Consider the following 25,814-nt stretch of genomic DNA (forward strand, 5'->3'; position numbering starts at 1 on the left):
CACTGCAGGAATCAGCCAGAGGGACATCGTGGGGAACAGACTGTGAGTAGAGGGGGATGGTGATTCACTTTTGTGCAGTCATTTATTTATTTTTTCTTTTTTAGAGCATAAGTTAATGACACTTTTCGATAATCAAATTGCATTATCCTAAGTAATGGTATAAAATATGGACCTAATAAAAACATATGAACAAAACCAGAATTGTTCTAAAACTTCTGCAAGTTGTGCTATGCAAGAACAGTATATATGGGCCATAAGCAGTGTAATAGTTCTGTCTATGAGAGGAGCTGCCTGCTGACTTGGAGGGGGTAGTGGCCCCCTTACCACTGGCTGCACCAATGATATATCCATCCCTGAATCCCTAGTTACATACCAAGGCTCAATACAGGGTTGATATGAACATTTACTATTAGTACCTCCAGCGGGTGGCGCTAGAGTTCCTGCCCTCTTCCTCTATGGCGAGGTCATTTGTATACAAGAAAATGGTGACATTGGTATAAAAAAAAATGTTGACGTCTGGTGTAAAAATATCTTAGAATTGTTTCTAACTTTAAATTAAATATAATATTTTTTTTTACATAAAGGCCCGATAAATTATTGCATTTGCATCTTTTTTTAAATTATTTTTATATAATATTATTTATTTTTTATCTTTTTTTAGTGGTTTTAGTCAGTTTTTAGTTTACTATTTTTTCAAGCCTATGTCATATGTCTTTTTTTTTTTTACAGTTTTTTTTTTCTTATGTTATCTATTATGGGTGTTACTTTTTTTGTTTTCCAGAAGTTTGCAGCCGATTCACCAATTGCGATTTTTTTGAAAATTCACAAATTTTTATGCAGATATTCTCTAGTCCCCATTTCACACTCCCAGGAGGAAATTTTATGAATTTTTGTGCAAATAATACAACATTTTAACAGAAAATGCAACTTTTTGCTTTAAAAAAAGTAGAGGTAAAAAATAAATATTTTTTTATTTTGCATAAAAATCTTGCTGACAATGACAATGTATATCACAAGATAAAAAAAAAACCTGCAAATGATGAATCAAGCCAATAATTTCTATATTTTTATTCTATTATATTTGTATTACTTTTTTTTATAATTGTGACACCTTAGTGTAATGTTAGCAGCCGTATGTATCATATAAAGTCAGAGTCACACACGTAGTCTTTTATCACTGATTTAGCTCTATAATATGATTTATTGGGGCAGTGTGAGATATGGATGATGATGATAGCTATCGATGGCCACAGGTCTATACATTCAGAAATGTTAGCATTTGGAGGATAATCTTGAATTACCCCTTGAAAAATTAGAAACTTGGAAAAGTCTATGGTAAAACACTTCTAACACCTAACACTTATTGCACATTCATGCTGATCTTAAGGCTAGGTTAACATTGCGTTAATGGGTTAACGCTAACAGACAGCGTTGCACGGTGAAAATGTCGCAATTAACGCCGTGCAACGGGTCTGTTAGCGCACCCATTGACAGCAATGTGATTTTTTGCTGAAGCGCATCGCTAGCGATGTGCCGTTCTTTTGTGGTGCGCCTCGGACGCTGCTTGCAGCGTCCGCGGCGCGCCCGAGGTCCGTTGCCCGCTCTGGCAGATCGGGGATCTGCGCGAGCGGGGACGTTAACGCGACCCCTAAAAAGACATTGCGTTAGCGCAATCCACTAGCGCTAAACAGATTGCCCTAACGCAATGTGAACCTAGCCTAACATGGACAAAACAGGATTCATCATCTTTCCCCCATCTCACGCGACCCCCCCCCCAACGAACCTAACCATTACAGTACATGGCTCCCCACTCTCCCCAGTCCCACAAGCTCGCTGCCTCGGGGTAATTCTTGACGCTGATCTCTCCTTCAAACCACATATCCAAGCCCTTTCCACTTCCTGCCGCCTTCAACTCAAAAATATTTCACGGATCCGTACATTCCTCAACCAAGAATCTGCAAAAACCCTAGTCCATGCCCTCATCATCTCTCGCCTTGACTACTGCAACCTCCTGCTCTGTGGCCTCCCCTCTAACACTCTCGCACCCCTCCAATCTATTCTAAACTCTGCTGCCCGACTAATCCACCTGTCCCCCCGCTATTCCCTGGCCTCTCCCCTCTGTCAATCCCTCCACTGGCTCCCCATTGCCCAGAGACTCCAGTACAAAACCCTAACCATGACATATAAAGCCATCCACAACCTGTCTCCTCCATACATCTGTGACCTCGTCTCCCGGTACTTTCCTACACGCAACCTCCGATCCTCACAAGACCTCCTTCTCTACTCCCCTCTTATTGCCTCTTCCCACAATCGCATACAAGATTTCTCTCGCGTATCCCCCCTACTCTGGAACCCTCTACCACAACATATCAGACTCTCGCCTACTATCGAAATCTTCAAAAAGAGCCTGAAGACCCACCTCTTCCGACAAGCCTACAACCTGCAGTAACCACCGATCGACCAAACCGTTGGACGACCAGCTCTACCCTCACCTACTGTATTCTCACCCATCCCTTGTAGATTGTGAGCCCTCGCGGGCAGGGTCCTCTCTCCTCCTGTAACAGTTGTGACTTGTATTGTTCAAGATTATTGTACTTGTCTTTATTATGTATACCCCTCCTCACATGTAAAGCGCCATGGAATAAATGGCTCTATAATAATAATAATCTCGTCAGTCTAATTAAATTTCTTTTTAGAGTACTGCCTCTTTAAGAAAGTGATCAAAAACTTTAACTTTTTTTTTTTCCTTTTTTTTTTTTTTTTTTAAATCCCATTATTTTGCAATTCCAGTCTCTATAATGAGGGGGTCTTCTCTTTTTATCGCCTCCCTACTGGGTCTCCTGGTTGTGGTCTCCTCAGCGCACAATGAAACGTCGTTTTGTAAGCCGCCTCCTCGCTGGAGCATCGGGGACGAGGAGCCCATGGGGAGGTCTGTCGGACAAGTGACGGTGCTGGCGCTCCTCCAGGCCAGCTGTGGCTTCTGCCTCACCCAGGCAGCCAAGTAAGTCACCCATTGATGTCCCGCGAAATCTGAGCCTCATCTGGAATGGTGCCGCGCCATTTTTCAGATATTTTAAGCTCCGTGAGTTCCCAAAATACAAATATTAGAAGAACCCAACTCTTCAAAGTTCTTTAAAAATGGAATGTTACTGCTCATATTAGTTAGTCTATATCCATCTGATAATCCACATCATTTGATAATCCATCACCATTAAAGGGGTTGGCTCATAAATAACTTGTATCAGCTATAGAGCAGGTTAGAAACGGATGAATCCTAGGACCGCGACTGATCGCTGCCAAGGGGTTATATAGACCACTGGTGTTTCAGAAGCAGTAGTGAACATGTGCAACCACTGCTCTATATAAAGTGTGACTGTCGCTTTCATTTTTATTTTTTAAATCAATAATATTATTATTGATTTAAAAAATAAAAATGAAAGCGACAGTAATATACATTAGAAAATTTTGTATGTAAACTGTGGCCACCGCCATCAGGGGCTTATCTACAGCATCGTATGAAGACGTCATCGTATGAAGATGGGAGGCGCCAGACCCGGACCGCAACGCCCATCGGACCTGAACCGGGACCGCCCCTGGGTGAGTATAATATAACCTGTTTTTCTTATCTTTCAGGTTACATCGGCGGCTTATCTACAGCATTATAGAATGCATTACAGAATGCTGTAGATAAGCCACCTGATGGCGATGGCCGCAGCTTATATACAAAATATGAGGTGACAGATTCCCGTTAAAAATCTAAAAAAGGTAACATATTTGATATCACTGCGTGCATCATTTTCCAACTAATAAAATATAAAAATAGTGATTGCACAAGATAAATGCCAAAATGAAAAAGAAAATAATATCATAATGTTAGAATCTCTTCTTTTGATCATCTCACCTCCACCTCCTTCCCCCCAAAAAAAAAAAAAAATAAATAAATAAAGAGCTCAAAAAGTTGTATGGACCCCAAAATGGTACAAAACCAAAAATTACAAAAACTAGAGCAAAAAAGCAAGTCATCCCTCAACAATCGACTGACAAATAAGAGATATGGATCTGTGAAGGAGAGAAGACAAAATAAGTGGAAAAATGGACTTGTCTTGAAGGGGTTAATGACAGGACAAAGTTTAGATTTGGGGGCAGCGCAGCGCTCGCCGTCTCTTCACAGCCTCAAAACTTTTATTATTTTTGACTTAAAGCTTGAAGTTCAATGTAAATAGCAACTAGACAAAGGTCGTATTTACCAGCGGCGCGGGCTGCAGACCCGACACGACACCGCAGACAGTGTGGACACATATAACCCTGATGTGACGTCTACACCCCGCACACATCATATGGGATCTTCACATCCTGGCCTGAGGGGCACACAATGTACCACGTCCCAAAACTGTTTTTGACAGTGTTCAGACTCAAAAAAAAAAATGTAATCACTATTTTTAATTATTTTGTGCTTCATGTTCTCTGTTCCTGTGTATGGGCTCTTTCACGCTTCCTGATATTTCCGGTACTGGAAAAGCCACTACCGGAGATATCCGTGTCCATGTGTTTAATACATGTGGTATATGTGTGTGTATATCTGTTCGCGCTGTTCCCCGCCTCCGTTTGCTGAAGACCGATCACATCATTCTCCCCTACGCCATCAGCGCTAGCAGAGGACTATGTTAAGAGTTGTATTCAGCTGATAGCAGCGAGAACAGGCAGCAGCTGATGGAAGTATTTTTTAATTATTTAAATACATTTTTTTTTTTTTTTAAATGGCGTGGGGTCCCCCTCATTTTTGACAACCAGCCTTGCTAAAGCAGACAGCAAGGGGCTGGTATTCTCAGCCTGGTAAGGGGCCATGGATATTGACCCTCCTCAGCCTAAAAACAGCAGCCGGAAGCTGCCCAGAAAAGGCACGTCTATTAGATGCGCCAATTCTGGCGCTTTGCCTGGTTCTTCCCACTTGCCCTGTGGCAGTGGCAAGTGGGGTTCATATTTGTGGTTGTGTAATAATTATAAGGGATAACTCAGGAGACTCTTTGCGTGGAACAAGACAACTACAGGACACAGTTTTAGAAGTGGTAAAGTCTATATTATCACACGGTGATTCAAACTGGTGCAGAGAGAAACTCAAGTCCACAACACTTGGTGCAAATATAAAACGCAGCTTAGCAGTCTATAGGAAACTTCAGAGCAAAATGCAATCAAGCAGAAAGTCTATGAAGCACAGTTATTCTTGAGGATAATTGACACGAATAAATCCTTGTCTTAGTCCAAACACAGATAGATAAGCTTATAAGGCAGTTCAAATCATATCTTAGCTCAACCAGGGAGGCCTGGTTAATAGTCTCAGGTTTTTGCAGAGCAGAAACAGCTTACATGTCCAGCAAATGCAGATGGAAGTAAACACGAGCAGCAGATGAAGGAGGATTACTGGAACTGGTGTATGCAGCAGGAACTCAGAGCAGAGTAGCAGGATAACCCCACAGGTTCACAGGAGCAGGTATGTAGCCAGGGAGTCCCCAGAGGTCAGGAGCTGGATGCAAGGCAGAATATTCTAGCACAGACTGAAGGCTGGGGTGGAGTTTTATAGCAGGAAGACACAGTGCACATGAGACCAAAGACGCCATCTTGGAAAAGGGCAGTAATGCACAAAAGGTAAAAAATGTTCAGAGTCCTGACAGGTTGTCAAAAATGGGGGGGACCCCATGCCATTTTTTAAAATTATTTATTTAAATAATTAAAAAATACAACGTGGGGACTCTTCTATTCTTGTTAACCAACCTTGCAAAAGGTGACAGATGAGGAAAGCAGCCCGCCACTGTCAATTTTGCCAGGCTGGTTAACAAAAATACAGGGAAACCCACGTCGTTTTTTAAATTTATTTACTTCTAGCGCAGGTAGTGGCTGATGAATACTCCCATCAGATGATGCCTTCTGTCACTGTTATTAGCAGCAGAAGGTGCAGGTTGATGGGAGTAGTAGTCCCATCAACCACCACCTGTTCTCATTGTTATCAGTTGAATACAACTCTCAACATTGTCCCCTGCTAGCGCTGATTGCATCGTGTGTCATCAATGTGCCCGTATGCGGGACGCTTTATGGCCCTTACTGCTGTTCAAAAAAGTGACGTCAGCGCATTTTGCCCACAGACACACGGTCTGTGGAAACACACTGACATATGCACAGACCCAATCACTTGAATGGATCTAGGATGATGGGAGTGATACATTCTGAGAGGTTATGTTGTGAGTTCCTGGGATCAGGGATGATGGGAGTGATACATTCTGAGAGGTTATGTTGTGAGTTCCTGGGATCAGGGATGATGGGAGTGATACATTCTGAGAGGTTATGTTGTGAGTTCCTGGGATCGGGGATGATGGGAGTGATATATTCTGAGAGGTTATGTTGTGAGTTCCTGGGATCGGGGATGATGGGAGTGATACATTCTAAGAGGTTATGTTATGAGCCCCTTGGATTGAGGATGATGGGAGTGATACATTCTGAGAGGTTATGTTGTGAGTTCCTGGGATCAGGGATGATGGGAGTGATACATTCTGAGAGGTTATGTTGTGAGTTCCTGGGATCAGGGATGATGGGAGTGATACATTCTGAGAGGTTATGTTGTGAGTTCCTGGGATCAGGGATGATGGGAGTGATACATTCTGAGAGGTTATGTTGTGAGTTCCTGGGATCAGGGATGATGGGAGTGACACATTCTGAGAGGTTATGTTGTGAGTTCCTGGGATCAGGGATGATGGGAGTGATACATTCTGAGAGGTTATGTTGTGAGTTCCTGGGATCAGGGATGATGGGAGTGACACATTCTGAGAGGTTATGTTGTGAGTTCCTGGGATCAGGGATGATGGGAGTGATACATTCTGAGAGGTTATGTTGTGAGTTCCTGGGATCGGGGATGATGGGAGTGATACATTCTAAGAGGTTATGTTGTGAGTCCCTTCAAAATTGAGGATGATGGGATTGAGGATGATGGGATTGATTCTAACGGGTTACATTGTGAGTTCCTGGGATCGGGGATGTTGGGAGTGATATCTTCTATGAGAGATTACATGGTACACTTTGGGAATCAGTAATGATGGGTGTGATGAATTGTGTGTGATATATGGAGATTCCATAATGAACTTCTGTGGACAGGGATGATGGGAGTAATAAACCCCGTGCACAACAATGCCACTGATTTTATCACTGAGAAAATATAACTCTGTGATATATACGTATTGGTCTGGATCTTTCCATGGATCAATAGTAGCTGGAAGCAGGACTGTCCGGGTGTCGTACTGAAGTGTGACCACTAGGTGGCTAATTATGAATGAGTAATTTCCTGCCCGCCACCTGCAGCACATGTGACACCGTCTGACGGGTCTCACTATTTTACTCTGGAGATTGATCTAAAAGCTATTTCCTAATATTAAAGCTTAGGCTCCTGTTTGAACCCTAGGCCTCATTCAGACATTAGCGTTTCACGTACGTCATCGATCAGTGTTTTTTTACGGATAGAACGCGCTCCCACTATTATCTATGGGCAGGGTCACAGATCCGAATTTTGAGAGTCTGCCAAAAAAAAAGGAGGCGTGCATTCAAATCAATGGGTTCGTGAAAAAAAATGGACAGCGCACTAATGGCATGCATGTATTATATATCCGCCATCCTGATTTTTACTGTTTAATGGATAGGAAAATCTTGGAAAATCGTATTTTTTATGGCATATGTGAAAAACAGACGATGGTAAAAAAGGACACCAGGGCCAAAAATGGATAAAAATCGGATCCAAACCTGACGGCTCTGTGGGCAGAGATGAGCGGGGGCTGTACAGGTTTTCTGGATTGATCCCACTTTCTTAAATTGCCCCATAACAGCCCCAAGTGCAGGACTAGGACCACATTTTATTCAAGAATTGCAGAAAAGGATTTCAGAATTGTACCTAGACCATGCAAGCATCAATAGTAAGAAGTGATGTTCTTGTCTTTTAGCATGGGGCCCCTACGCGATAAGCTGGAGGCCCGGGGGCTCACAAACATTAGTTATATAATTGTCAATGACCAGAGCTTCCTGTCCAAGCTGATGCTCCCGGAGCTGAAGAGAAGAGCGCCGGCGGGGATACCCGTATACGAGCAGCTGCCGAACCAGGAGGACGTGTGGGAGATCCTAAATGGAGACAAGGACGACTTCCTGATCTATGACAGGTAGGTAACATGGCGGCCGAGGGCTGAATTACTGATATGTGGGACCATTAAGGAGCATCCCCCAAAAATATCATGAATCACAATTGTCCCTCCTGAGGCAGCCGCAGATATTTGGGTCTTACTGCAGATATTGGGGTCAGCATGCGCTCGGTAATGACGATGACTGTATTTGTGTGTTCTCAGGTGCGGCCGTCTCACCTTCCATATTCGCCTCCCTCTCAGCTACCTCCATTATCCTTACGTGGAAGCTGCCATCATCTCCACTTACTATGAAGACTATTGTCAGAACTGCAGCTTCTATGCAAACGTCACTAAAGTGGTAAAAAAATATTGTCTAATGAAGATATCAGCAGAAATCCAATAGTCTAATGCTCAAAACTGCAAATAATGTCCTGACTGTAGTGATAAGATCGGTATAATAGAGCTGCACCCATATATTATATCTTCATAGTAGTGATAATGTTCAGTTCCTGACAAAATGGGTCGCCTCTTCATGACCAGCATTTTTAGTACTTAGTGGAGTCCCTCTGGCTGTTAGGACCTGCTGTAGATGTGATGAGCTGCTGCACTGTTCCTGAGGAGTCTTAGCCCAGTCCTCATGGACATTAGCCTCTAGGTCACCTATATTCATAGGTTTGTGTGCTGCCTTCTTCAAATCCCACCACAAATGTTCTATTGGGTTTGGGTTAGGCAACTAACGGCTGCTCCAGTATCTTTCAACTGAGCCTTGGAGCACTCCTAGGTATGGTTGAGATCATTGTCCTGCTAGAAAGTACAAGGCCACCATTCAGCTTCCTCAGAGAAGGCATTATGTTTTCTCCTCGAATTTCCTGATACTTTACTGAATACACTGCATGTTTCCAGCTCCATGGTTCACTGTATGCCACCGAGTCACCGCCATGCTTTACTATAAAAATCACCAAGCCACCACCATGCTTAACTGTAGGCAGGCTGTTCTTTTCAGCATATGATTCATTCTTCCTCCTACAAACATATCATTGATCCTTAGGCTCAAAAAGATCCAGTTTTGTTTTTTTTTTTTTAATTTAAGTAGATTTTTATTAAGAATAAACATTACATTATCCACCATATTTCAAAATGTTACATACAAAATTTTCCAGTTTTAGAAACCCCAACATTCCCAACAAATCCCACCCAGCTCCCAAAGGACAGCTCATCTCCATTAGAACTTCTCTATCAAAATATTAATGAATTAATGAATCTTTAGTCCACTCAACTCACTTAAGGCCGCCTAATCATCCAGCAATTTTCACCAATCAAAGGCCTTTAGCTTCCCATTCCCTTTACCTACCCTACCCCAATTCAATCCACGGAGACCACATTTTATCGAACGTTTCTGTTTTCCCGCGTCTCTTGTAAACCCCCTTTTCCAACTTGAGGCCGTGCTTTACATATTGAAGGAATTCACCCCTCGCAGGCGGTTCCTCCTTAATCCAGTTCCGTGCTATCACTTTCCTAGCCATATATAATAGCCTAGCAATTGCAATCTTCCAGTTGTAATCCACTCCAATTTCATCCACATATCCCAATAAGCAAACTATCGGATCCCTCGGAACCCTCGGAACCCTACATCTATACGCTCCTTCCACACGACTCAGAACCACCAACCAAAAAGCAGCCAATCTCGGACACGTCCACATCATATGATATATTCCGGCATTCACAGTCCTACATCTCGGGCACTCAGAGTCGGCGCGCAACCCCGCTCTATGCAGAACTTCCGGAGATTTATAGACTCTATGTATGATGTAAAGCTGCGACAGCCTATACGGTTCACTTAACCCCTTTCTGTCATTAGACGTACTATTCCGTCCATGTGGGGTGGGCCCTACTTCCCAAGGACGGAATAGTACGTCCAGCACGATCGACCGCGCTCACGGGGGGAGCGCGGCCGATTGCGGCCGGGTGTCAGCTGACTATCGCAGCTGACATCCGGCACTATGTGCCAGGAGCGGTCACGGACCGCCCCCGGCACATTAACCCCCGGCACACCGCGATCAAACATGATCGCGGTGTACCGGCGGTATAGGGAAGCATCGCGCAGGGAGGGGGCTCCCTGCGGGCTTCCCTGAGACCCCCGGAGCAACGCGATCATCGCGTTGCTCTGAGGGTCTCCTACCTCCCTCCTCGCCGCAGGTCCCGGATCCAAGATGGCCGCAGCATCCGGGTCCTGCAGGGAGGGAGGTGGCTTACCGAGTGCCTGCTCAGTGCAGGCGCTGGTAAGCTTGCTGCACTCTAAGTGAGATCGCCGATTTGACAGAGTGCTGTGCACACTGTCAAATCACCGATCTGTAATGTCCCCCCCTGGGACAAAGTAAAAAAGTTAAAAAAAAATGTCCACATGTGTAAAAAAAAAATAAAAAAAAATTCCTAAATAAATAAATAAAATAAAAAAATTATTCCCATAAATACATTTCTTTATCTAAATAAAAAAAAAATCAAACAATAAAAGTACACATATTTAGTATCGCCGCGTCCGTAACGACCCCACCTATAAAACTATATCACTAGTTAACCCCTTCAGTGAACACCGTAAAAAAAAAAAAAAAAAAAAGAGGCAAAAAACAACGCTTTATTCTCATACCGCCAAACAAAAAGTGGAATAACACGCGATCAAAAAGACGGATATAAATATCCATGGTACCGCTGAAAACGTCATCTTGTCCCGCAAAAAACGAGCCGCCATACACCATCATCAGCGAAAAAATAAAAAAGTTATAGTCCTCAGAATAAAGCGATGCCAAAATAATTATTTTTTCTATAAATTAGCTTTTATCGTATAAAAGCGCCAAAACATAAAAAAAATTATATAAATGAGGTATCGCTGTAATCGTACTGACCCGAAGAAAAAAACTGCTTTATCAATTTTGCCAAACGCGGAACGGTATAAACGCCTCCCCCAAAAGAAATTCATGAATAGCTGGTTTTTGGTCATTCTGCCTCACAAAAATCGGAATAAAAAGCGATCAAAAAAATCTCCCGTGCCCGAACATGTTACCAATAAAAACGTCAACTCGTCCCACAAAAAACAAGACCTCACATGACTCTGTGGACTCAAGTATGGAAAAATTATAGCTCTCAAAATGTGGTAACGCAAAAAATATTTTTTGCAATAAAAAGCGTCTTTCAGTGTGTGACGGCTGCCAATCATAAAAATCCGCTAAAAAACCCGCTATAAAAGTAAATCAAACCCCCCTTCATCACCCCCTTAGTTAGGGAAAAATTAAAAAAATTTAAAAAATTTATTTATTTCCATTTTCCCATTAGTGTTAGGGCTAGGGTTGGGGCTAAAGTTAGGGTTTGGATTACATTTACGGTTGGGAATAGGGTTGGGATTAGTGTTAGGGGTGTGTCTGGGTTAGGGGTGTGGTTAGGGTTACCGTTGGGGTTAGGGTAAGGGGTGTGTTTGGATTAGGGTTTCAGTTATAATTGGGGGTTTCCACTGTTTAGGCACATCAGGGGCTCTCCAAATGTGACATGGCGTCCGATTTCAATTCCAGCCAATTCTGCGTTAAAAAAGTAAATCAGTGCTTCTTCCCTTCCAAGCTCTCCCGTGCGCCCAAACAGGGGTTTACCCCAACATATGGGGTATCAGCGTACTCGGAACACTTTGGAGAACAACTTTTGGGGTCCAATTTCTCCTGTTACCCTTGGGAAAATACAAAACTAGGGGCTAAAAAATAATTTTTGTGGAAATTTTTTTTTTTTTATTTGCATGGCTCTGCGTTATAAACTGTAGTGAAACACTTGGGGGTTCAAAGCTCTCACAACACATCTAGATGAGTTCCTTAGGGGGTCTACTTTCCAAAATGGTGTCACTTGTGGGGGGTTTCTACTGTTTAGGTACATTAGGGGCTCTGCAAACGCAATGTGACGCCTGCAGACCATTCCATCTAAGTCTGCATTCCAAATGGCGCTCCTTCCCTTCCGAGCCCTCCCATGCGCCCAAACGGTGGTTCCCCCCCACATATGGGGTATCAGCGTACTCAAGACAAATTGGACAACAACTTTTGGGGTCCAATTTCTCCTGTTACCATTGGGAAAATACAAAACTGGGGGCTAAAAAATAATTTTTTTGGGAAATTTTTTTTTTTTTTTATCTTCACGGCTCTGCGTTATAAACTGTAGTGAAACACTTGGGGGTTCAAAGTTCTCACAACACAACTAGATAAGTTCCTTGGGGGGTCTAGTTTCCAATATTGGGTCACTTGTGGGGGGTTTCTACTGTTTAGGTACATTAGGGGCTCTGCAAATGCAATGTGACGCCTGCAGACCAATCCATCTAAGTCTGCATTGCAAATGATGATCCTTCGCTTTCGAGCTCTGTCATGCGCCCAAACAGTGGTTTACCCCTACATATGGGGTATCGGCGTACTCAGGACAAATTGTTTAACATCTTTTGGGGTCCATTTTCTCCTGTTACCCTTGGTAAAATAAAACAAATTGGAGCTGAAGTAAATTTTGTGTGAAAAAAAGTTAAATGTTCATTTTTATTTAAACATTCCAAAAATTCCTGTGAAACACCTGAAGGGTTAATAAACTTTTTGAATGTGGTTTTGAGCACCTTGAGGGGTGCAGTTTTTAGAATGGTGTCACACTTGGGTATTTTCTATCATATAGACCCCTCAAAATGACTTCAAATGAGATGTGGTCCCTAAAAAAAAATGGTGTTGTAAAAATGAGAAATTGCTGGTCCACTTTTAACCCTTATAACTCCCTAACAAAAAAAAATTTTGGTTCCAAAATGGTGCTGATGTAAAGTAGACATGTGGGAAATGTTACTTATTAAGTATTTTGTGTGACATATCACTGTGATTTAATTGCATAAAAATTCAAATTTGGAAAATTGCAAAATTTTCAAAATTTTCGCCAAATTTCCATTTTTTTCACAAATAAACGCAGGTAATATCAAAGAAATTTTACCACTATCATGAAGTACAATATGTCACGAGAAAACAATGTCAGAATCACCAGGATCCGTTGAAGCTTTCCAGAGTTATAACCTCATAAAGGGACAGTGGTCAGAATTGTAAAAATTGGCCCGGTCCATAACGTGCAAACCACCCTTGGGGGTGAAGGGGTTAATGACACTCGTGGAACCCACTCCAACACCGACTCCCAAGTCTCATTCTCCATTGGGCCTAAGTCTCTCTCCCACTTAGCTCTCGCTTTTATAGGAAAATCTAACAAGTATGTATGTAGAAGGTCCTTATACAGGGTGGAAATAACCCCCCTTGTAGTCCCATCACCACACACATATTCCAATACTATATCTTCTTGGATCTTAATGCCCACTCCCCTGTTCTGAGCTCCAAACGCGTGTTTCATCTGTGCATATTGATATTCCCCAGTGGGTCTCAGTCCAAAATCTGTCTGTAATTGGGAAAAAGATTTCAACACTTGTCGTTGAATTATCTGATGCACATAATAGATTCCCTTAGCCTGCCATTCTGGCAGTACCCCCAATGCCGCAAACTCCCGTAAGTTGTTATTAAACCATATCGGTGAGAATCTAGTTAGTCCCGTAACCCCCCGAATCTGCCTCAATCTGTTCCACACTTTACATATCAAAAGCATAGTTGGGTATAATTTCCCCAAAGCCCCCAAGGAGCCATCCTCCAGACACTGCACCACTGGACGTCGGTTTGTCACCCCCTCCATCAAGTGTTGTACTGCACTGGATGACTCCTCACGCGCCCAGCCCTTCAAATGCTGACTCTGGGCTGCAAGAAAATACACTTCAGGGTTAGGCGAAGCCAAACCACCATCTTCCTTGGGTCGCTGAAGCGTCTCCAGGCCAATACGTAGATATTTCCTCCCCCATTTCAAACCTCTAAATAGGGAATTAATCTGTCGAAATTTCCCCCGTGGAATCCAAACTGGTGCGTTATGAAGGATATATAATATTTTGGGCATCAACACCATTTTAATAAGATTAACCCTACTGTTATGATCCCAATGGCAGAGGATCTCTGATATTCCGGCAAGATAGCAAAAATATAAATACTGCTCTAGGGAGGTGGAAACTGGGCTAACCGCATACCTGATCCTGACACAAACAACTAAAAGTAGCCGGTGAACGTGCCTACGTTGGTTCTAGACGTCTCGAGCCAGCCGGAGAACTGACTACCCCTAGAGGGAAAAAAATAAGACCTCGCTTGCCTCCAGAGAAATTGAACCCCAAAGATATAGAAAGCCCCCAACAAATAATAACGGTGAGACAAGAGGAAAACACAAACGTAGAGATGAACTAGATTCAGCAAAGTGAGGCCCAATAGTCTAGATAGCAGAAAATAGATAGTGGACTATGCGGTTAGCGGAAAACCCTACAAAACATCCACGCTGAACATTCAAGAACCCCCACATCGACTGACGGTGTGGAGGGAGAATATCAGCCCCCTAGAGCTTACAGCGAGTCAAAAATCAAATGTAAAGCAAGCTGGACAAAAACACTGAATAATGCAAACGATCCAAATTGTACAAAACAGACTTAGCTTTTCTTGCATGAGGCAGACTGAAAGGAATCCGGAGGAGACCATATAGGTCTGGATACAACGATGCCAGGCAAGAGACTGAGTCCAGAGGAGACTTAAATAGGGAACACCCGCTGCTTAACGACACAGCTGGAGCTCAGGCCTGCAACAAGACATGCCTAACACAATACCGTTAGTGACCACCAGAGGGAGCCCAGAAACACAGTTCACAACAGTAACCCCCCCTTGAGGAGGGGTCACCGAACCCTCACCAAGACCCCCAGGGCGATCAGGATGAGCAGCGTGAAAGGCATGAACCAAATCAGCCGCATGAACATCAGAGGCGACAACCCAGGAATTATCCTCCTGACCATAGCCTTTCCATTTAACTAAATACTGGAGTTTCCGTCTAGAGATACGAGAATCCAGAATCTTCTCCACCACGTACTCCAACTCGCCCTCAACCAAAACCGGGGCAGGAGGCTCAACAGCAGGAACCATAGGCACCACGTACCGCCGCAACAAGGACCTATGGAACACATTATGAATAGCAAATGACGCTGGAAGGTCCAAGCGAAAAGACACCGGGGCTGTTTTGTCGCAAAAAAGTTCTGATGGCTCCGTGATGAAGCCATGTGCCTTCTTTTCAAGGAAATTTTCGCCTGCTGAGCGGAACTACGATGTTGGTAATCGGGAGTTGTTGGCTATGAAGTGGGCATTTGAGGAGTGGCGACATTGGCTCGAGGGAGCTAGACATCGTGTAGTGGTCTTTCTGAAGCCATTAAAGATGTGATGGTGGGGTTTCCTATCCCTACAGGTCTGAATGATTCAATGGCTCTGGCCATTCAAATTGATCGACATTTGCGGGAGCGCAAATCTGTTAATCCTTTGGCGGTGCTGTCTGAACGGTCACCTGATTCTATGCAATGTGACAGAATTTTGACCAGAGCCGAGCGACAAAATCATAGAGGTCAAAATGGGTTGTGTTTCTACTGTGGTGATTCAACACATGTTATCTCAGCATGCTCTAAACGTTTAAAAAAAGAAGTTAATCCTGTCGCCATTGGTACTTTTCAGCCTAAGTTTATTTTGTCGGGGCCTGGCATTCTGTTATGATCCCAATGGCAGAGGATCTCTGATATTCCGGCAAGATAGCAAAAATATAAATACTGCTCTAGGGAGGTGGAAACTGGGCTAACCGCATACCTGATCCTAACACAAACAACTAAAAGTAGCCGGTGAACGTGCCTACGTTGGTTCTAGACGTCTCGAGCCAGCCGGAGAACTGACTACCCCTAGAGAGAAAAAATAAGACCTCACTTGCCTCTAGAGAAATTGAACCCCAAAGATATAGAAAGCCCCCAACAAATAATAACGGTGAGGCAAGAGGAAAGCACAAACGTAGAGATGAACTAGATACAGCAAAGTGAGGCCCAATAATCTAAATAGCAGAAAATAGATAGTGGACTATGCGGTTAGCAGAAAACCCTACAAAAACATCCACGCTGAACATTCAATAACCCCCACACCGACTGACGGTGTGGAGGGAGAATATCAGCCCCCTAGAGCTTCCAGCGAGTCAGAAAATCAAATGTAAAGCAAGCTGGACAAAAACACTGAATAATGCAAATGATCCAAATTGTACAAAACAGACTTAGCTTTTCTTGCATGAAGCAGACTGAAAGGAATCCGGAGGAGACCATATAGGTCTCGATACAACGATGCCAGGCAAGAGACTGAGTCCAGAGGAGACTTAAATATGGAACACCCGCTGCTTAACGACACAGCTGGAGCTCAGGCCTGCAACAAGACATGCCTAACACAGTACCGTTAGTGACCACCAGAGGGAGCCCAGAAACACAGTTCACAACACCCTACCTACCACTGAAAGATGTAACTTATTCCAAGCATCCACTTTTGTCTTAAGGACACCCAGGACAGGAGTCAGATTCCTATGTTAAAAATCCGTAACTGGCACCGAAATCCATATCCCAAGGTACTTAAAATGAGATGCCACCCTAAGCCGCCCCTCCCCCAGAGGCTCACTCACATCGTCTCCCACGCCATCTACCTTAAACAGAACCGATTTACTCCAATTTATCATCAACCCAGATAAGGATCCAAATCTCTCAATAATCCCAATGGCCCCACTCAAGGAATCATCCGGGTCAGCCAGAAAGAGCAAAATATAGTCCGCGTATAACGCTATCTTTTCCTCAACCCTCCCATACCTAAACCCAGGGACTTCAACAGACTGTCGAATCTTGGCGGCCAGGGGCTCCACCGCCAGAGCAAACAAAAGAGGCGAGAGCGGGCATCCCTGTCTCGTGCCTCTAGCCAGCTTTATAGGTTGAGATAGCTCCCCGTTTACCCTGATTCTAGCCACTGGCAACGAATACAGCAGTTGAATCCAAGAGACAAACTGCGGTCCAATACCCATACACTTCAACACCTGCCATAGATATCCCCACTCGACACTGTCAAACGCCTTATGGGCATCCAAGGACGCAATAACTCTCTGGCCACAGTTATCAGACTTCAGCTGCAGATTCATAAACAACCTCCGCAGGTTAACCGCTGTAGATCTATCAGGCATAAAGCCAGACTGATCCGGATGCACCAGATTAGTGATGACACAAGACAGCCGGGAAGCTAACACCTTGGCCAGAAGCTTGACATCCATAGTTAGCAAAGAAATTGGACGATATGACTCAGGTTTCCCCAAATCCTTATCCTCCTTTGGAATAACCACTATTATGGCCTCTCTCATAGAGGCTGGCAGGCACCCTTGACACCTAGCCTCCTCTAGAACCGTCTTTAATCTAGGAATTAACACCTCTCCCATACTTTTATAAATTTCGGCGGGTAGCCCATCGACACCAGACGCCTTCCCATTAGCCATGGACTTTAGTGCCCGACTCAGTTCCTCCTCCGTGATAGGGGCTTTCAAGCTCTCTCTATCCACCTCACTCAATTTCGGTAACCCCAGGCCTTCCAAGAAAGTCAATGTGTCTCCGGCCGACGCATCAACCCGAGAGGAGTATAAGTCCGCATAAAAATCCGCAAAAACCTTCAGAATCTCAGATGTTTCAGATACTCTGCTTCCATTGACCAATACCAACGAGTGAACATGTGAGGTACCTCTCTGGGCAGCAGCCACCAACGATAGCATATGCCCCACTGTTTCTCCCTCCTGATAATAAGCCAGCCTCTGAAATTCCTGCTTCCTTTCAGCTTTTCCCAACAAAATTTTCTCCATATGATTTTGCGCTGTTTTCAACCTTTTCCCAGCCTCAGGAGTTCCCAATATTGCCATCTCATCTTCCGCATCCCTCAGCTCATCAACCGCCGCCTTTTCTGCCTCTCTCGTCTTCCGCTTACACCTACTAATATCTCTAAATAGTAACCCTCTCAAGTACGCCTTCATTGCATCCCAAACATTAAGAGCGTCTGTACTCCCATCATTCAAAACAAAGAATTCCGTCACCTCCTGTCCTATACCATCCAAATCCAAACTATGTAACCAATTAGGATGGATCTTCCACTCTCTCCTATTTACAGCCTGTGTTCCCAACAATCTAAACTCCACCTCAATTGGACTGTGGTCTGAAAGGGCCCTTGGTAGATATCGCACGTCCCCCACCATTGTATCTAACAGACGATTATCCAAAGCCATATCAATTCTGGACAACGTAGCATGAGCCGGTGAATAACATGAATACCCTCTCTCCCCAACATGTCTAACTCTCCAGAGGTCAATCATACCTATTTCACGAACATAGGTGCCAAATGTTGTAGTGTGCCCCTCCGACCTATTCTGGGTGTTTTTATTTTTATCCCAAAAGTCATCACAAATATTATTCAGGTCTCCAACAATTAACAGTGGTATCGGTCCCCATCGTTCCACCCACTCCAACACCTCTCTAATCTTCTTGCTTGAATAGGGAGGTGGAATATACATTGCCGCAATGCACATCCTCACTCCATATAGTATACACTGTATCACCACATACTGACCATCCACATCCACACATATCTTCACCTCTTCATACTGCACTCCCACAGGTACCAAGACTGACACTCCCCTTGAGTACGTAGAAAAGGTAGAATGGTATCCCTTCTGAATCCATCGTCTATTTAGTACATCCACCCTCTCACGTATCAAATGCGTCTCCAACAAACATATCATTGAAGCCCGTTGATCCCTTGTGTACTGCAAGCTCGCGGCTCGTCTAGACTTATCCGCCAGACCTCTCACATTCCAGCTCAGTATCTTAATGCGGCCCCCCATCATTTGACTCATCATCTCTAATTATGTCGTTACTCCCAGGTATGAGCTGTCTAACTTCCCTAACCCCCCCCCCGCCAAAACCCAACTTCCCCCCCTAACCCCCCCCAGTAGATCCAGTTTTGTTTAATCACTCTACAGAACAGGATCTCCAAACTTCTGTGGCTTATTGATGTGCTATTTAGTATATAGGCAACGACCTTTCTTGTGCTTTTGGGTCAGAAGAGGTTTATGCCTTAAGCTCTTGTACACATTAGATGACTGTCAGCCAACACTTCCATGCACAGGAGTGCTCGCTTGACTGAGCTCCTGTGTTCTCTATGAGAAAGTCGCCTACTCAGCAGCTTATCTCGGAGAACAATGTGATCTGCAGTCCAAAATTGGACATGACTGATCAACATCTCCCCCGTCCATCAGTCGGCCGCTGCCATCATACTCATTATACTGCAGGCCAAATATATCAATATCCAAGGGTACGGCTGAGCAGTATGGGCATGGAGACTTTTAGCGTTTAGGATGTTCCTTGGGGGTTGAATAATTTCGATTTCAGCTGTAGGTATAATAGAGCTGCACAGATGCGTTATATCCTCACAGCAGTAACAATACAGAGCTGTATACATTACATTTTCTGTTTCTTCAATTTTCCCTAATTTCTTACAGAATGAAACATTGGGAAATAACACTACAGATATGAAGACAGAACAGCGTTCAGAAACTGGGACCCCTGCTCCCGAAAAAGACAAAAGCAATGTAAATAGACCCAGTGACCGTCATATTAATGACCATCGAGAGAGAAAAATCGAGCACAATCATCGTCCAAGGGATGGAGAACGTCATGAAGCCATCAGTAACGATGGAGAACGTCTTGAAGCCATCAGTAACAATGGAGAACGTCATGAAGCCATCAGTAATGATGGAGAACGTCATCAACTAATGAAACATGGGGGAAAACATCATTAAAGTCCCTAAACCTGAATAATATGTAATGACGACTGTCAGCCTCATCATCCTATCAACCATGAGGTGTCTTCTCCAATCATCTGAGACTGTCGGGATCCACTGAAAATGATCTAATGTGTATGACCATCTGTACTATCATCCAATCAGAAATGAGCCCTCATCATTTAATCATTAGTGAACAACCCGTATATCTCATCATCCAATCAACAAATCACAACTACTAACCTCATCATCAATAATGAATGATAAGTAGAGTTGAGCAAAAAGATTGGTCCAGCGGTCATATTGGAAGTCTACGTCTGTCGGACCAGATCCCTGCGAGCCTCCTCTGACCTCCTGGCATTCCTGGCGCCTATTCTGATTAGCAAATTTTGCGCAACTTCTTAGTTGCGTTGCGAGACATCAATGGTTTATGAATCAGAAAGGGCGACTGAAATACGGGCAGGTAGGAGGAGGCCCACAGAGCTCAGGTCCCCACTTTTCTCTCTCAATTTTCTCCATTTAGTGATATTGCGTCTTTAATATTTGATCCTTATCCTCTAGACGTTTTGCGCCACTTTTTACGTTGACTTTCTTTTTTAAGACCTTTTGGATTTTTTCCTCGACAATTTTACTTTATCCATATCTTTTTAGACAGATTCTTGATATGTGACTTTTACCTAATGTTGCATTTTTCAGGATCATCTCACTCCAGGCAGGGACTTTGATTCTGACATCGTTTTTAATTGGGAGTATTTTTATAGGCAAATGTGCGACTTCCTGGATTTACAAATTTTTGGCACAAAAAGTCACAAACACTTAAAGATGCACATTTGACCTAAAATCGGTTGCATGCAAAAATAAAGAGCTTTGTTGGTTTTGTGTCAAATCTATGAACCCCATGCACCGTTATGAAGCACTTGCCGCAAAAAAATCTCAGTGGATCACACAAGACAATAAGAAAGAAAAGTGACTTCAATAAATCAAATCATTGGATCAGTGGAATAGTGAGAAACTATTGGGGTTCTTACAAGGTCTACACATCTAGAAACTCCTTGGATTGGTTAGAACGGGCCAAATCTCTATTAAAGTGGTTACCCGGGACCACAATATTGAGGACCCTTCCTTAGGATACCTAATCAATATCAGATTGGTGGGGGTCTGACATCGAGTGATCTGTGATCAGCTGTTTGGGGGTCTCATGGCAAGCAGGAGTTTTGTTTCTTTTGCCTAGATTTTGGTGTTTTTCGCTTGTTTTTTTATTTTTCTTCTTTCAGGTTGAGTAAAGTATATCTTAGATTTGTTCTCCTAGTTTTTTTTTTTATATGTTCACCATGTTCATTATGCGTGAATATGATCTTGGTTGATTCATCACAACATTTTTTGCTCAAATGTACTACAGTCTTTTCTTCCTTCCCCCTGGAGGGATTTTATGTATGCCAGGAATTTTTGCGCAAAAAATTTTGCAACATTTTAATGGCACATGCAACTTTTTTTGTCCTAATATGCCACACAAAAAAAGACAAAAATAAAGGTCATGTTTAATTTTGTGTAAAATTCATGAACTCTCTGCGCCATTTGAAAAAAACAAAAAAAACAAAACAAAACAAAACAAATTGGCATTAAAAAAATCATGGAAATGGAATTATTTAAAAAAAAAACCCTCACAAGTGATGAAATGGGACCATTGTACAGATACAGTCACAATATATGGAAAATACGTGGTTGAAAAAAAAAAAGTTAAATTTGAAAAACATCACTGTTATCAGAAAATAAAGGAATGTTATTATGTTATTATTCTACAAGCAAAATAATGAATAAACAAGAATTTTTTTATAGTGAAAAATAGTGTAAAAATATGTGCCCCCTCCGTAGACGAAATGCAATTATCCAGTGCCTTGTTTTTGAGAATTTGGGATTCTGTGGATTGTAGTGACCTGGGCTTCTACCGCTGCCCGTATGATTTGTAATGCACAGCTCAGCCGGATGATTAGGACAGGAATTAAAGGGAAACTCCAAAATTAAACAGTTTCCTGTTATAATTATTAATGAAAAAAGTCTGAATCATTTGTGGCCGGCTAAACGCCTGGCTTGGCTCAGTGACTTCTCCAATATCTTGTCGGGATCTGGATGTGCTGCTCAAACTTAATAGCAATGGCAGCAACTCCTGGTGATAAGCGGCGCCAACACAAGTGCTACACTGGCAGACACAGAGATCGGAGCGGCTGCCACTTCTCTGATTTGGGGGGACACAGCTCATATGGAGAGAGTAGGGGGCCTGGCACGGGCGTCATGTCTCTGGTGGAGACCGTTTCCTGCCGCCTTCCAGGGCCCATTTCCTGGGTGAGCCGTGTGTCCGGCTGATAGAGCTATGTAATCTCTGTATCAGGGAAGTGGTGGTCTCGGGTCACTCACAGGACGTGGGGCTGACACAGGCGGGGGTCATGATGACAGGTCACCTCCACACATCTGACCCCAACAGCGAAACCTAACATGGCAGGAAATGAGAAGGAAATGTATGCAGCAGGGACAGGAGGTGACCCCAGAGCCGGCCCAACCAGGGGCCTAACTAGAGTGGGAGCAGGTTTTGCAGTTGTACCTGGGCCCTAAATCCTAGGAGGCCCGTATCAATAGACCAATATGATGAAAGACCCATGATATTGGGGGGTCCCATGGGAGAGTTTGCATTGGTGCCCACAAGTTACTTCAATGGCTCCAACCCATGAGGCTTATCAAGTGGAGCAAACTTTCTGCCTCACTCCACCAGACCTCGATGGTAAAAAGCGGCGCTAACAGTAGTGCGACTATGGAACGGTGCGACTATGGAGCAGCCGCTGTCTGTGATCCAACCTGGGGGCACAGAAGCCACAGGTCACTAATAGGAAAAATGGCTGCCGCCCCTCCGTACTGCAGAACAGAGCGAAACCATAGCAACAGCCACACAGCAGAAAATGGCCGATGAGGGGAATACAGTGGTGTGCTCAGAGTACCACACAAGACAGGATGAGATACACGGCTCAGCAGGGAGTATCACACAAGACAGCCTGAGATACACGGCTCAGCAGGGAGTATCACACAAGACAGGATGAGATACACGGCTCAGCAGGGAGTATCACACAAGACAGGATGAGATACACGGCTCAGCAGGGAGTATCACACAAGACAGGATGAGATACACGGCTCAGCAGAGGGTATCACACAAGACAGGATGAGATACACGGCTCAGCAGAGGGTATCACACAAGACAGGATGAGATACACGGCTCAGCAGAGGGTACCACACAAGACAGGATGAGATACACGGCTCAGCAGAGGGTATCACACAAGACAGGATGAGATACACGGCTCAGCAGAGGGTATCACACAAGACAGGATGAGATACACGGCTCAGCAGGGAGTATCACACAAGACAGCCTGAGATACACGGCTCAGCAGAGGGTACCACACAAGACAGGATGAGATACACGGCTCAGCAGGGGGTACCACACAAGACAGGATGAGATACACGGCTCAGCAGAGGGTACCACACAAGACAGGATGAGATACACGGCTCAGCAGAGGGTATCACACAAGACAGGATGAGATACACGGCTCAGCAGGGAGTATCACCCAAGACAGGATGAGATACACGGCTCAACAGAGGGTATCACACAAGACAGGATGAGATACACGGCTCAGCAGAGGGTACCACACAAGACAGGATGAGATACACGGCTCAGCAGAGGGTATCACACAAGACAGGATGAGATACACGGCTCAGCAGGGAGTATCACACAGTATAGGATTAGATACAGTAAGCAGTATCACACATGATAGGATTAGATACACGGCTGAGCAGAGAGTATCACACATAATAAGATACAGTAGACAGTGTTGCACATGATAGGATTAGATACACAGCTCAGCAGACAGCACCACAAAGGATAGCATTAGATACACAGCTCAGCAGACAGTATCACGCCAAATAGAATTTAATACAGCAAACAGTATCGCACAGGATAGGATTAGACACAAAGCTCAGCAAACAATATCACACAGAATAGAATTGGATACAGCAAACAGCATCACACATGACAGGATTAGATACACAGCTCAGCAGACGGTATCACATAGGATACGATTAGATACACGGCTCAGCAGACGGTATTACTCATGATAGGATTAGATACACAGCTCAGAATAAAATACCACACATGATAGGATTAGATACACAGCTCAGCAGACAATATCACATATGATAGGATTAGATAGAGGTGCTCAGCAAACAGTATCACACAGGATAGGATTAGATATATGTATGAGATTTTTTTTTTTTTCAGTGAAACTCAAGGACATTACATGATGGGTATATTGTGATGTGTTTTTTTGAGACTGTATCCCACATAATAGGCTTAGATACACTGACTGGGTCCATTGTGCTGAAGACCAGAGAATGACTGTGTTTAAAATAACAGTAAACCTGTGAGAGATAAGGAAAAGAATGGGGCCAGGACAGAGGGGGCTCCCTGCACAGGAAGGTCCTCCGAGCAGATAGGGGAAGTGGCCTGTAATGTCTGGGATTGCTAGTGGGGTCATTCAGGGTCTCCATACACCCCATGTTTACACACAGGGGCCGCCCTCCCCAACACTGAAGGATATGACATCCTGCTCGGAGGATGTGAGCGGAGGGGGTATGTGGCTGCAGATCATCATGGTATCCCTGCCTGCCAGGCTGAGGACCCTCCACCCACCATGGAAGCAATGGAGAAATTATAAGGGGAATAGTACGGTGGCAACAGATTGTGAATCCCTGAGAAAAGGGATGATGGGAGTGAGTGATGTATGCGTGTGAGATGGCGAGATTAGATTGTGAGCTTCGGGGGACTGGAATAATCGCCGCCGAACAGGATTAATTAATGATCTATTTATGGACCAGGGAATTTTTCACATTCGTTTTTTTCCTCCCCTTCTTCCAAGAGCCTTAACTTTTTATTTTTCAGTCAACGTAGACATGTGAGGGCTTGTTTTCTGTAGGACGAGTTGTAGTTTTGAATGGCACCATTCATTTTTGCCATATAATGTTCTGAAAAACAGGAAATAAAATTCTAAGTGTGATGAAATGGTGAAAATAATGCCATTCCGCCATTGTTTTTGGGGTTTTGTTTTTACAGTATTCATTATATGGAAAACATGATGTATAGGTCCCGTTCGATTAAAGTGTCCCCAAACATGCATCTATTTTTTTTTCTTTTTAGTTAAAGGGAATCTGTCAGTAGGATCATCCCTCCTGAGTTATCTATATGGCCATCATAGGAAACTGAATAAAATGATACCTTGATATCTGTAATCTAATGTCTTATTCCAGAGAGATTCACATTTTTCTTATATGTAAGTTATCTGCTAAGATCTATGGGTCGGACGTAGATCTCCCGAGAATCTGCCTCCAGAGCTTACTGTAAATAAAAGGAGGTGATACCAGTGTGAAACATGTAGATCAGGAGAGCAGACTGTCATTTACTAGAAGCTCTGGAGGCAGATTCTCAGGGAGATCTATGTCCCGCCCATAGATCTTCGCAGATAATTTACATATTAAGACAAATCTGGATTTCTCTGGAATAAAACATCGGATCGTAGATATCAAGGTATCATTTTAGTCAACTTTCCATGACCTGCAGCCCATATAGACGGCTTGGGAGGGTTGATTCTGCTAACAGATTCCCTTTATATAATGAAAAAAAAAAAACAGAATCAGAACATTGTAAAAAAGCATTTTTTGCTTTGTGTTGCCAATTTCCAAGACCTGTAACATTTTTTTTTTCTTTAATTTGTTCATGGAGCTAACTGAGTGCTTGTTTTTAGCGTGGAAGCTGATGTTTTCATTGATGCCACTTTTGTGTAGATACGATGCTTTGATCACTTATTATTT

At 43.6% G+C, this 25,814-nt stretch overlaps 1 protein-coding gene across 2 annotated transcripts; it reads left to right on the forward strand.

Annotated features, from left to right (window-relative positions):
• LOC143788916 (selenoprotein Pb-like) lies at positions 1-21,936 on the forward strand. Of its 2 annotated transcripts, none has more exons than XM_077278875.1 (5): positions 1-42; positions 2,791-3,001; positions 7,977-8,189; positions 8,373-8,508; positions 19,632-21,936. In XM_077278875.1, the coding sequence occupies exons 2-5, from the start codon at positions 2,799-2,801 to the stop codon at positions 19,929-19,931; spliced, it is 852 nt and encodes a 283-aa protein (XP_077134990.1). In that variant the 5' UTR covers positions 1-42; positions 2,791-2,798; the 3' UTR covers positions 19,932-21,936. The 2 variants fall into 2 exon arrangements, with proteins under 2 accessions (XP_077134990.1, XP_077134991.1); XM_077278876.1 differs by lacking the exon at positions 1-42 and adding an exon at positions 861-951 and having other exon boundaries at positions 19,632-20,079.
• The last annotated feature ends 3,878 nt before the right edge of the window (positions 21,937-25,814 follow it).

This window comes from Ranitomeya variabilis, chromosome 8 (assembly GCF_051348905.1).
Source record: "Ranitomeya variabilis isolate aRanVar5 chromosome 8, aRanVar5.hap1, whole genome shotgun sequence".
Lineage (NCBI taxonomy): Eukaryota > Metazoa > Chordata > Amphibia > Anura > Dendrobatidae > Ranitomeya > Ranitomeya variabilis.

Excerpts from the sequence above, each read along its gene's own strand:
- LOC143788916 (XM_077278875.1), top strand. The coding sequence starts at position 2,799 with ATGAGGGGGTCTTCTCTTTTTATCGCCTCCCTACTGGGTCTCCTGGTT. Across the intron at positions 3,002-7,976 it reads TGCCTCACCCAGGCAGCCAA|CATGGGGCCCCTACGCGATA; the intron begins GTAAGTCACCCA and ends CTTGTCTTTTAG. Across the intron at positions 8,190-8,372 it reads GACTTCCTGATCTATGACAG|GTGCGGCCGTCTCACCTTCC; the intron begins GTAGGTAACATG and ends GTGTGTTCTCAG.